Source organism: Nanorana parkeri, unplaced genomic scaffold (genome assembly GCF_000935625.1).
Source record: "Nanorana parkeri isolate BGI_ZX_2015 unplaced genomic scaffold, ASM93562v1 scaffold2742, whole genome shotgun sequence".
NCBI classification, from domain to species: Eukaryota; Metazoa; Chordata; class Amphibia; order Anura; family Dicroglossidae; genus Nanorana; species Nanorana parkeri.
The window spans coordinates 41,484-54,497 of NW_017309010.1; the positions used below are offsets into that span (position 1 = coordinate 41,484).

The 13,014-nt window shown below is 46.9% G+C and overlaps 2 protein-coding genes across 2 annotated transcripts in view; both read right to left on the reverse strand.

Moving 5' to 3' along the window:
- Positions 1–7,430, reverse strand: part of P4HA3 (prolyl 4-hydroxylase subunit alpha 3) — a gene marked incomplete at its 3' end in the record, with an annotated part of 48,726 nt that extends 41,296 nt beyond the window's left edge. Inside the window, exon 1 of the mRNA XM_018574110.1 lies at positions 7,156–7,430. Coding sequence (XP_018429612.1) covers positions 7,156–7,430 — 275 coding nt within the window. The remainder of the gene's footprint in view (positions 1–7,155) is intronic.
- A 4,384-nt stretch (positions 7,431–11,814) lies between these two features.
- LOC108802241 (olfactory receptor 9A2-like) lies at positions 11,815–12,759 on the reverse strand. The gene has a single exon (XM_018574111.1). The coding sequence runs from the start codon at positions 12,757–12,759 to the stop codon at positions 11,815–11,817; it is 945 nt and encodes a 314-aa protein (XP_018429613.1).
- Between the last annotated feature and the right edge of the window lie 255 nt (positions 12,760–13,014).

Genomic DNA, 13,014 nt, shown 5'->3' on the forward strand with positions numbered 1-13,014 from the left:
TATATATATACATATACATATATATATACATACAGTATATACTGCAGCTTACCATTCCTTAGATGAGGTGGCTGCATTAGTTTTACATTTAAAAGCATTTTTCCCTTCTATTTTCACCTGGTAATCCTGCTAATAACACCTTTCTGTTCCGGGGTGGCTACATTTAAGGCCGTGACACACTGCACGCGAAGCAATGCAGAGCGAAGCATAGCTATCCGGCACGGAGCTTTGCGTGCAGTGTGTGAGCGGAGTGCAGTCAGATGATTGACTGCACCTTCAGTCAATCGGCTCGTGCTTAACAACCAGCCAGACGTCGCATCCCATCGCGCCGGTTTATACGCGCGAGGCGATTGGCTGAAGTTGAAATTCTTCATCTCGGCACGCTCAGCTCCGCGAGCTCTCGCCAGCTGAGGTGCCCAGGAGAAAATGACATGACACACTGCTCGAAAAGGCAGCGCGCCCCCGATCCGCGCTGCTTCACGTCCAGTGTGTCACGGCCTTCACTCCTCCACTTCATGGAGGGAGCCATGGTTGTCACCCAAGCTACACTTCAAACATGTCTTTCTCTCCTCATTTACATTACATAGGGGGAAGAATGCAGACCTCACAATAAGGAATGGTAATCTGAAATATAATATATTTTTCTTCTTGGGTTTAGATTTCCTTCACAGAGAACATTCACGACATTCAGCTTTTCCCAAAACAACGATAGCTCTCCCATATATCTACATTGAGAATTTCCCTTCATGAGTGAAGACCAAGGTTCTAGCCTAGTTCCGGTTGGCTGGTTCTCTTCTCTTAAAACATTGTTTTAACTTTACTAATCTGCCTGTGATACTCAATCCACACAACTCTGTACAAGCACGAGGATCTTTATTCCTCCTCTTCAATCCTCTCTTTTTTAAATAAGGATGTTTATTCTGGTGTGTTGGCTTTGTAAATTGAGCCTATGGTGCACATTGCCAAATAGATCATTCCTGCTGACTACGAGAAGGCCAACCTTGACAAATGGCTCTCTGGTGATATATCATTTGGGAAATTTGTGCCAGATTTGAGCCCTCTGATAAAGTAATTTACCCATATTTGGTCTCTGGTATTGCAGCTTTAGTGATAGACTTGGACAGTTTTCTGGATTTACACCCACAGTCTGGATTCTGTACAATTGTTTTGCAATCACTACTTGGCGCTGACTGACTTTTGTGTTAAAATATGTTTTCAACAACTGCTCTGAAGAACACCATGCCTAGCGATCCGTCTGTTTATTATTGTGCAATGGATCTGTCAGGCTTATAAGGGATTTTGAAAGAAGTTGTTCAGTTTTGTTGTCTGTGAGGAGCTGATTCATTGACCCATGGCAGCAAATTAAAGCTTTCTTAACCGACTTCTAACACTTTATGAGCCGTCTTTCCATTGTGTGCAACCCATGTTACAGTTATTTCAAGGGATGGCTGCCAGTTTTCCTTTGTGTTGTATTTCCTGCATGTAGAGGAAAAGCCAAGTCTGGATTCTGCATATGTTTGTATTCTGACACCCCCCCCCCCAGATGAAATTTCAGAGCATTAAAAGTCAGGTCAATTGCAGGAATGTAAAATCTAAGGTTTCCATTTTAGGACTGCTACATGCCTCTCTGATCCATCCCTCTAAATGCTCCCTAGACACATGTCCTCTTCCCTGTCCTCTTTCATATTGACTCTCTGCTTTCTGCTTGTCTCTTCCATACTGCCTTCTCCTTGTCTCTTCCATACTGCCTTCTCCTTGTCTCTTCCATACTGCCTTCTCCTTGTCTCTTCCATACTGCCTTCTCCTTGTCTCTTCCATACTGCCTTCTCGCTGCCTTCTGCTTGTCACTTCCATACTGCCTAATCCTTGCATCTTCCATATTGCCTTCTTCCTGCCTTCTGCTTGTCTTTTCCATACTGCCTTCTGCTTGTCCCTTCCATGTTGCCTTCTGCTTGTCCCTTCCATGTTGCCTTCTGCTTGTCCCTTCCATGTTGCCTTCTGCTTGTCCCTTCCGTGTTGCCTTCTGCTTGTCCCTTCCATGTTGCCTTCTGCTTGTCCCTTCCAGGTTGCCCTATATTTGTCTCTTCTGTGCTGCCTTCTTCCTGCCTTCTGCTTGTTTCTGGCTTATCTCTTTTCTACTATCTTCTCCCTGTTCTGTATTGCTGTCCCTCTGCCTACTCCCTACCTATTTCATACAGCCTTCCCTTTACCTCCTGCCTATCTCTTCCCAATTGCCTTACCACTGCCTTCTCCCTGCCTTGTTAATACTAACTTTTCCCTGCTTCAACTTTGTCTTTTACATACTGCCTTCTCATTGACTCCTGTCTACCTCTTCCATGCTGTCTTCCTGCCCTTTTTATACTGACTTACTTGCCTCCTGCCTGCTTACTGCCTTCTATGCCACATGCCTGTTTCTTCCATACTGCCTTCTATGCCCATTGCCTGTCTCTTCCATACTGCATTCTATGCCCCATGCCTGTTTCTTCCATACTGCCTTCTATGCCCAATGCCTGTCTCTTCCATACTGCCTTCTATGCCCCATGCCTGTTTCTTCCATACTGCCTTCTATGCCCAATGCCTGTCTCTTCCATACTGCCATCTCCCTGCCTCATGTCATTCTCTTTTCTTCTGCCTTCCACCAGTCCCCCTCCTCCCATCCAAGAGCCTGAACTGCAGAAAAAAACACAGAGGTGTGAAAGGAGCTTTTCTGGTGTAACTAGACGTGAGATTATAGTTGCAGCTGGATCAGGCGATGGTCTCACATCTATTGCCACCATCAGACATCATTGACTGACAGATCTTGGGGAGGAGAGATTTACAAACTTAGTTTGAATACAATCATTTCCCAGAAAAATAAAACAGCATTAGTAATTGTCTGCCTTTCCATCCATCAGTCTGTCTATTTGTCTATATCTCTGTCCATCCATCAAACCATATCTATCTATCTATCTATCTATCTATCTATCTATCTATCTATCTATCTATCTATCTATCTATCTATCTATCTCGCTCTCCCTTCTTGACTATTCAATGATGTCTATATAACACATTACAGATGCAGCACATTAATTTGAAGCATAAACCAGACGCTGTGCTGGGCCTATTGACAAAGGGGCTCTTTCTCTAGTCCTGTAGACCCGGTGTCCTGTGATACGAAGGTCTGGTCTGCCTCACTCACTAAATGAAGTGTTTGTGTATCCTTGATCCGCGGTATTTGCCAAAAGCTACTGAACGCCTCTGAGCGCAGGTCAATATATACCAATTTCTAATCATATACAGAAACCACTCCCAGGGTCCCAGTGCACACCACAGCTCCCCAGCCATTGGGTTTATTCTACAACATTATGGGACCATTACACCATCTTCTAGCATTCTAATGAGATATATAGAAAGCTGGTATAATGTGATACAACCCACTAGCTATGGATGCAGTCAGTCTAAAGAACAAAATGAGAAACCCACCCCCTTCAAAACAATCCCACAATCATTGGTGGTTAGTGACTAGGGATTCACTGATACCAAGTACTTGCCCAAACGCTCTAATACCTTCCTCGATACGGGAACTTCTGGTCATAGGAAGATTTCCTCTGACCGGCAGTGCCATAGGGGAACATGGAGCCAGCTTCCAGTGCGATCAGGAAGCTGGGCGGCAAGTAATGACCCGCCTCCCGACTACCTGATTGACCGAGAAGCCGGCTTTATGTTGATTGGCTGGGAAGCAGGCTTCCCGGCCAATCAGCATCGAGCCCGCTGAACAGCGACCATCCTTCCTGCTGTGTTTACAAACATTCATCTCTCCCCTTACTTCTCTTTCTCTGTTGTGAGTGAACTGAATGTTTGTAAACTCTGGCTGCGGTAGGGTTGCCACTTGTCCAGCATTCACCCGGACAGTCCGGGTTTTGAATGCTGTGTTCGGGTTTCATGGCAGCAGAAACCCGGACACAAGATGTCAGGCAGACAGGGGCAACCAAAATTAAGATAGGGGCTACTGGCCCCCCACTGAAAATAGTCTGGACTGTGATATTTACATATGAATGGGTGGTGCTATGTACATATGAATAAGCCGCAATTCATTCTCCCAAGAAAAAAATGTCCGCACGTCGCTAGGGTGTTCGGATTTTCGCTTGAAGAAAAGGTGGCAACCCTAGGCTGCGTTTACACTTGTGATGGCTGTGATTAGTTCACAGCGATCACATGATACAGAACCCCTCTGATTGGCACTCTACCTTGCTCCTGTGATTACTCAATCTGATTACTCATCCCTCCCCATTACTATTTAAAAGACATCAATACCAGCCGTCTCCCGGTAGGCATTGTTAATGTACAACCTGCTGATCAAAGTGGACCTGAACCGAAGAAGTGAAGATCTTCTATGCTACATGCAGCATCTAGAAATGGTAATTGTGGGTAAGCCGTGCCCTAAAAAATAGTAGCGCACTTCCAGGTATGTGACTGTGCCTACAGCCTCCAAGCTGTATATCTGGAGTGTGAGATCTAAGGCACTGCCGTCTCTGACTCAGGGCCGGTGCTAGGACTTTTGCCAACACAGGCAAAGTTGAATTTTTGCGCCCCCCACCCCGCAACCAACCCCCCCTGACCCCCTGTCGCGCTGGGCCTGCTCCCTATCAGCATGTTTTTTTTTTCACTTACCTTTGGTGCGGGAGAGAACTGCTGATCTCAGGAGAGGGAGCTGTACCTGAAGTGCGAGGATCTCCCTGCTTGTGCTTCATTTATTCCGAGGACGTGTTCTTCCTCCAGCCCTGCTGCTGGATATTTTCCCACAAGTCATCAGATCACCAGTTATCAGGGGGGCAGCTCTGGTATTTGGAAGCAAAGCCCTGCTTATACCAGGATGGCCGCCTCCACACCGAGACACAGCACAGAACAAGGCATGGTAAGTCAGTGTTGGGGAAAAGTCAGCTACAGAGACACAGCCGGCAAAACAGGCGACCGGGTCCATTGCCCTCTGCTTGTCTTTTTGGGCACAACATTCACAGTACAGGTCCTCTTTAAGGGTGTTTCCAATTCTTTACTCTCAGCTCAGTCCACTTCAAATGAAGCCATTTCCTTTCTCTTCCATCTAAGCCACTCCATGCTGACACCCTAGGGACCGCAGATTTGCAGGTAACATTCTACACATACCGATTTCAGGTAATTCTTCAACAGATTTAAAAACCTGACAGAGGTTCTAACCCTTCCCTGCTTTGTTTTTTGTATTGTTTTTTTGCTGTAGATACATTTTAAATGGATCCATTCTTCACCATCCGCATGACATTGTTGCTGCAAGAGTATGTGTGGAGCAAGTACTGATGTGCTTACGAAGCAATGACTTACTATGAATCATCACATTTTTTGTTTAAATTCTTGTTGGGGGCTAAAGGGTCTGTCAGTTCAAAACTGCTATTTCAATATTTGGTGGATACTGAAGAGGTAAATCCCTTGAAGGTTTATTCCGTCTCTCATAGACTGTTTTAGTGAGATCCCTGTGCTGAGCTCCCGGGTCTATACACCCGCTGTGCCCATTATGAGGGGCTCCCACCACCCCTGTGCTGAGTTCTCGGGTCTGTACACCTGCTGCGAACATTATGAGGAGCTCCCCCCCCCCCATCCCTGTGCTGAGTTCTCGGGTCTGTACACCTGCTGCGAACATTATGAGGAGCTCCCCCCCCCCCATCCCTGTGCTGAGTTCTCGGGTCTGTACACCTGCTGCGAACATTATGAGGAGCTCCCCCCCCCCCATCCCTGTGCTGAGTTCTCGGGTCTGTACACCTGCTGCGAACATTATGAGGAGCTCCCCCCCCCCCATCCCTGTGCTGAGTTCTCGGGTCTGTACACCTGCTGCGAACATTATGAGGAGCTCCCCCCCCCCCATCCCTGTGCTGAGTTCTCGGGTCTGTACACCTGCTGCGAACATTATGAGGAGCTCCCCCCCCCCCATCCCTGTGCTGAGTTCTCGGGTCTGTACACCTGCTGCGAACATTATGAGGAGCTCCCCCCCCCCCATCCCTGTGCTGAGTTCTCGGGTCTGTACACCTGCTGCGAACATTATGAGGAGCTCCCCCCCCCCCATCCCTGTGCTGAGTTCCCGGGTCTGTACACCTGCTGTGCCCATTATGCCCCCAATAACTATTAGAAAGTCAAACTTTTAAAAAAATATAATGGTGGATGGCCAGCTTTAGGTTACATGGTTAGACATATCCCTCGAATTCAGTCATGTTTATGGGATAGGATGAAGGTGTTGGGTGAACAGAGAGGTTTAGAGATAGGGAATAGGGATAAGGATTAGGATGAGTAAAAGCGATCAGGGTGACTGATCTGTGGTCTGTAGCACCCAACCCTCCCTCCACTCCAATCCTTATCACTATTCCCTATCCCTAATCCTTATCCCTAATCCCTATGCCTAACCCTTATCCATATGCCTAATCCTTATCGCTCTCCCTAATCCTTATCCCTATCGCTAATCCTTATCCCTATCCCTAATCCTTATCCCTATCCCTACACCAATGGAGCTGTACATGTCCGCTTAGGGATAGCGATAGGAATCCTTATCGCTATCCCTAATCCTATCCCTAATCCTTATCCCTAATCCTTATCCCTATCGCTAATCCTTATCCCTATCCCTAATCCTTATCCCTATCCCTACACCATGGAGCTGTACATGTCTGCTAAGGCAAGACATGTACCAATCTACCAATCCCAACCACAGAAACAAGACCCATCCCCTATTCCCTTAAGGGATAAGGATGAGGGATAAGGAATAGGGAAGGGAATAGGGATAAGGATTAGGGAATAGGATTAGGGAATAGGGATAAGGATTAGGGATTATGGTGAGGATAAGACTCAGTTATTGATTATTAGTGATAAATGAATTTCTTGTGTGATAAGCCCACCAGGCGCCGAAACCTCTCCAGATAAAACATCCATTCTTATTTTTGGCACAGAAAAACCCGCCCCGGGAGTCTGTGGTGTCGGGTTCTCAGCAAATTAGCTCCGCTCCATCTACTTTCCTTGCTATCCCAGGGAAGCTACTTCCATTAGAGTCAGCACAGTTGATTGCAAGCTCTTGGCCCGTTTCTTCTCTCACCCTTACAACACAACCGCACGCCTCACAAGATGAAGAAAAGGAATCGCAGTGACGTCTAAGCATCACCTTACCTGCGCAGGTCATTGAGCCGGTAGGTCTCCTCCTGCAGGTAAGTCCCCAGGTGCTCTATCAACACCTTCTCCGTCTCCAGAGCCTGCTGAATATTCACCATGGAGCTGTACATGTCCGCTAAGGCGAGCTCTACCAATCCCAACCACAGAAACAAGACCCACGTCCATATTCCATCCCGGAAAACCACATTGGGAGAGCGACAGCCACAGATCTGCATCCTGGACCAGGAGATAGCGATGCCTTGTATTGGATGGGGAAGAACCAAGCGTACCATGCAACCAAAGGGCACAATTATGAGGAGATCCTCAGCAGGCAGCAAGCTTGCATTAGAGAGAATGAAGCATCTCCATGTGCTGGGTGGAAGCTGGCAGGCAGCTCCTCTCTGTGGTCTGAGTTCTGGCAGCTCCTCAGCAGCAGTCTAATAATTGTGGGATAGCCCAGGCTGGGGAGGAGGAGATCAGCCCCATTCATTCCCCTTTCCTCCCCATTCATTCCCCTTCCTCCGCTTTCTCTCACATCGGAATGCCACAAGTCAGTTTGTTCCTTGAAACTGCTCCAAGGTGCGAGTTTTGAAGCACCAAAGATCTGAACCTAACCATTAAAATCTCACATCACCTTTAACATGTTAAAGCCCAATTGGACCCTCCTGATTTATTACTGTAATGCAGCCAGGGTGCAGATGCAGAAATCAATCTGGAAGGTGCTGCAGCAAGGGTTAAAGGCATAGTCCAGATTTTCCCCCAAAAATAAAAAAATGTGCATTTATTACATTTTTGCATTGGAGCCTGCAAAGCATTGAGAATGTGATTGGTGGGTGCAACGCTCTGGCTCCTGCAGACTGTTCCTCCAGCCCCTGTCTGTACCCAGGTAGGGTTTTTCAGTTTTGGGAGGAAGTGCTCAATGGACTACATGTGCGGAGATGTCACCACAACCCATTGAGAACTTTAAGTCCCTCTGCCGCGATGCCTGATGGCAGAGGCGTCCCGAGGGTGGGTGTCACCCGGAGCAGAGATCGGGTGACACCCCGCCGCAACGTCATCCCGCATGCGCATGATGTCACCATGCGCGATGATGTCACCCATCTATTTGACACCTGCCGGTGGCCATCTTGGTGATGGACGCAGGCAGAGAAAGGAGGGGACGTTCACCTGGCGGGATGAGGTATGCCGCCGGGTCCCCTCCTCTCTCCTGACACTCCATGACCAAGTGCCCGACTTTCAGTCATTTTGGTGTCACCCCTCCAATGGTGTCATCCAGGTGTGGGTCGCACCCCCGCACCCCTTCTTGTGACACCACTGAGGAGGATTCAGATGAGCTGTGACCGGCCGCCATACGCCTCCTATGACATAATGGGAATTAATGTATGACAGGAAATATCTGGTTGAGAGGTACAGTGCATGAGAGAGGCACAGAATCCACATGGAGGATGAATTATTTCACATCAGAGGCCCGGGGAGATCCTGATATTGTAACTTCAGGCCAGGTTCACACTAGGGCGATCAGTGACCGCGTGGCAATCGCGTATGAAACTGCGCGGTCACAGAATTGCACACCACTGCCGATTGTGCTGGTGGTACCATTATTTTCTAATGGCACCCCAGTCGCAGAGGAGGGGACGTTCACCAGGCAGGATGAGGTATGCCGCCGGGTACCCTCCTCTCTCCTGACCCTGTCGGGCTCTCGGTCCATGACCGAGTGCCCGACTTTTCAGAGGGGGTGACACCAAAATGACTGTCAGTTATTTTGGTGTCACACCTCCAATGTGTCACCCGGGTGCGGTCTGCACCCCCGCACCCCCTTGTGACACCACTGCCTGATGGGACTTGTAGTGTCTCCATTCACAGATCTTGTAAATGGACTTGTGAATGGGTGATGCGACTGTGTGGGTGGAGCCGTGCCACATTAAGAAATTGTCAGCAGTCTGCACTGTTCAGGATAGGTGTGTCAGATCGCAGAGAGCCGGGCCGCTGCTTTGTACGAAAGATTGGCAGGCTGACTCACCACAAGGCATTTTAACCCTTGCTGCTGCACTATCCAGTTAAAGGAGATGTAAGGTCCCAGGATATCCTCTCCTGCTGGCTGCCACCCTTACCCCCACACTATGATTTTTTTGATTAAAACAGCTCCCTCCCAAAATAAAAAAGCTCAGGCGGCAATAATCACCTTTAGTCCGGAGCTGTCTCCTGCAATACTACTTATTGGCCACAAGATGTCCTCAGTCTTCCAGGATGAATGATGTCCAGTGTCACTCAACCCTGAAGATTGAGGATATTCAATAAATGAATGGGTGTCATGGCCAGGCCCCCTCTGGGCACATACGGTGCGGGAGCCTTCAGTGGGGAGTAAAGTAATTGGGTGGTCCATGTGGGGCTTTAAGAGTTTGGCTTTAAGATAAAAATCCAGACAATTTTATTTTATTTTTGGGTAGCGCAAGGAAGGATTAGACCAGGGGTACTCCAGCTGTTATGGAACTGCAAGACACATGAGGCGTTGCAAGGCTGACAGTTACAAGCATGAATCCCAGAGGCAGAGGCATGTTGGATTTGTAATTAAAGCACAGCTGGAGGGCTGGAGTTTTACACCTGCTTTATAGGAACCCTTTATTTGTAGATCAGGGGTAGGCAACCTCAGCAAGTCCCATGAGGCATTGCAATACTCTGACAGCCACAGGCATGGTCCCTAAATGGCATCCCACATATATGATATTATTGGACTTTGGTGAACTTTGGGGAATAACAGGTTAACTCGGCAGTGAAATTGAGAAGGTTTTTTAAAACATTTTTTTCTGCCCATCCTGAAAATAAATACTTTTGGCTTGCTGACAGACGTGACCTGTGACCTGGAGGTGCTGGTGACCTTTCCTCTGGTGGTCAGAGGATTTCCTGCAGAGAGGAAGTCACACTTCCCCCCCTTTCACTCCTCAGTATGAGTGATGATGAATTGTGGAAGTCTGCTGACGCCATCTAGTGGACAAATGGGAGAGAAACACCGGATCTGTTTTATTCTTAAAATCCCACATTTAGGGCTCATTTATACTGGTGTAGACACCCCCCAAAAAATGGCCCTATTTCTGCACCCGGGGGTCACAGGTGTTTCATGTGGCTTCCTGTACTAATCAATAACTATAAGTTTATAAACGCTCATACGCCCAGGGGCATACTTCCATACCTGTACACATGCATACGCTCGGATAAACCTTTACCAGCATATAGCCGCAGCCTGTCATTGGTTTGTAAGGTGTCCCCTGTGTCCATGTGAACAGCCGTTGCCCTTATGGTAGATGTAAACCCAATACATACAAATAAAGTATAATACAAAATGTAACATGTTAATGTATTTTCCAAAGCGATCAATTTTTTTAAAATTTGTAGTTTTTATTGAAATAAACTCTGGTGATCACCTCCTCCCTCCAGATATTGTCGGGCATTTTGGTGTCACCCCTCCAATGGTGTCACCCGGGTGCGGGTCGCACCCCCCTTGTGACTCCACTGTCCTGCCATAGGGTCTTTGTTCAGGCACTTCCTGTTATAGGGTGTCAGCGCTCAGTCCCTGGCTCCAAATTGTGCTGCTGCGTTGTCACCCTGTCACAAGCACTCCCAATGGAGACTACAAGTGGCTGTTAACTTAAATGACATTCCGTTAGCCTAAATGGCAGGGCAGGGCGCAGAGGGGCGGCAGCAGTGTCCTTGTGGGGAAGTTGCCCTCTCTACATTTAGTCCTGCTTTGCACAAGCAGAGCTAAATGTAGAGTGAGGAAGCCGATCGTTCGTTTACATGTGATCTCAGCGATGTCGCCGTAAAAATGTAAACAGTGTGCAGCCTCCCGCCCTCCCCCCTGCACTTACCTCTCTCCTCTGGTTCCGTCCTGCGGTGCCGAGTCTCTACTCACTGCAGTGAGCAAAGCGGCAGGGTTAAAAGTAATTGCGGAACCTGGCCTTGAGGCAGCAGGGAGAGTAAATCCGGCCATGGCCAGGTTAGAGATTATTGTGGGGCAGGATTTTACTGTTTATTGTGTCCCCATTAGGAAAATTTCCCCTCACTTCCTGTCTTGTTGACAGGGTGTCACAGGGATGGGAAGGGAGGAAATGAGGAGTTACAACATGCAAAATAACACGCATACATGTAAAAAAAAATATTTTATTATTAAATAGTAATAGCAAATAGCTCATAAGACACATGCTTGTGAATATAGTTACCTTCTTTGTAAACAAATTCCACCTCTACAATAAAATTATTATTTTATTCAATCTTATTATGCACATAGCCAATAAAACAGTTGACCTTTTTAATAAGGGGCAGTAAGGGGCAGTTTTAATCTGGGATAATAGGCCTAACCAGTGTATACCAAACTTTTATCTCAGTTTTGTGGGACAAAGCAGCCATCAAAACAGATTGTCAACAAAAAAATATGCTGCGCTTTGAGCACCCCTAGCTCAAAAAAGATCCTAACAGCATAAAATAAAAATGAAGCCCCAAAAGAAACAAAACGCCCCCAAAAATTTAGTAGCAAGGACATTTTCACGGAACACCTTAATACAATGATTTGGAGGGGTGTCCCAATACTTTTGGCAATATAGTGTAGTTTGGTCTACACTGGCCAGAAACACTTTACTGATGAAAACCAGTCGATTTGTAAATGTTTTGGAGCGTCTTCCTTGATCATCTTTTGCTGTTTAGGAAGCAATGAAGGTTTTTCAGGACTTCTTGTCTAATGTATTTCCTCAGCAGTTCATCTCGGAGTCCATAGATGACAGGACTTAGGAATCTCGGTAAACAAGTATAGACAAAGAAATTGACTAAAGGTAAGAAGTCAATGAAATTGTAAGGAAATGTTTCCGTCAGCACAGAAAGCAAGGAGGCCATGCAAAGGCAAAGCTGGAAAGCATGAAGCATTATGGTCTTACTGGCCTTGGAGGCCAAAGATGATCTGGAGCTTATTTTGTGGGCTATGATGACTATCTGGATGTACGTACATATGATGATAAGCCCAACAATGGTAAACAGTAACACAAGGCTTAGGAGACGTAGAGTATTTTGAAACGGAACCAGGATCACGGTTTGCTGCGTGCAAATTACGTAAAGCGAACTAAGCTTATTGCTGCTTGTACTGAGGACGACAATGATTTCACAAATATACGGGGTGGAGCCCAACACCCATATGAGTAGGATGGCAACCTTGGCCATCTGGACGCTGCAGAGCTTGTAGTGCTGTAAAGGGAAGCATATGGCCACGTACCGTTCCAGAGCCATGGTGGACAAGGTGTATGGCGTTGCCTTGAAGGTTGCCGAAGACAGCGTGACCAGTGCATAACAGATCGGCCCAGGGATCGGTGCTCTAACGATGACGGCAAACAGCATAATCAAACCAAACACGAAGTACACCGAGTCGTTGATGAGCATGTGGACGAAGAGGATATAGCGCGCGTTTTCCTGTAGTTGCGGCATTCTGAGGAAGACATTTAATGTCACAGCCACAAAGTAGGCAAAGAAGAAAAAGCAAACGATGATCATGAAGCCCACTGCCAGTCGCACGTTCCAGTTGTATTGGGGAACGGGGAAAGCGACCTGTGAGGCGTTGGTAGAAAAATTTGTTGAATTCAACATTGCTTCAAGAAACTTTTGGACGATTTCTTAAGGGACCGTAATATACAGGGGTACAGGTACTCCTAGAATGAGATCCTAATAGGTTGGACTTGATGGACTAATGTCTTTATTCAACCTCAAATACTATGTAACTATGTAACTATGTAGCTTCAACATAGATGATCAATTGTCACACCCGGAAAGTTCAACTGCTAGAAGAAGAGAAGAAAACAAATGAGACATTTTTAACACTGTTAAAAAAAAGGGAAAACTTAA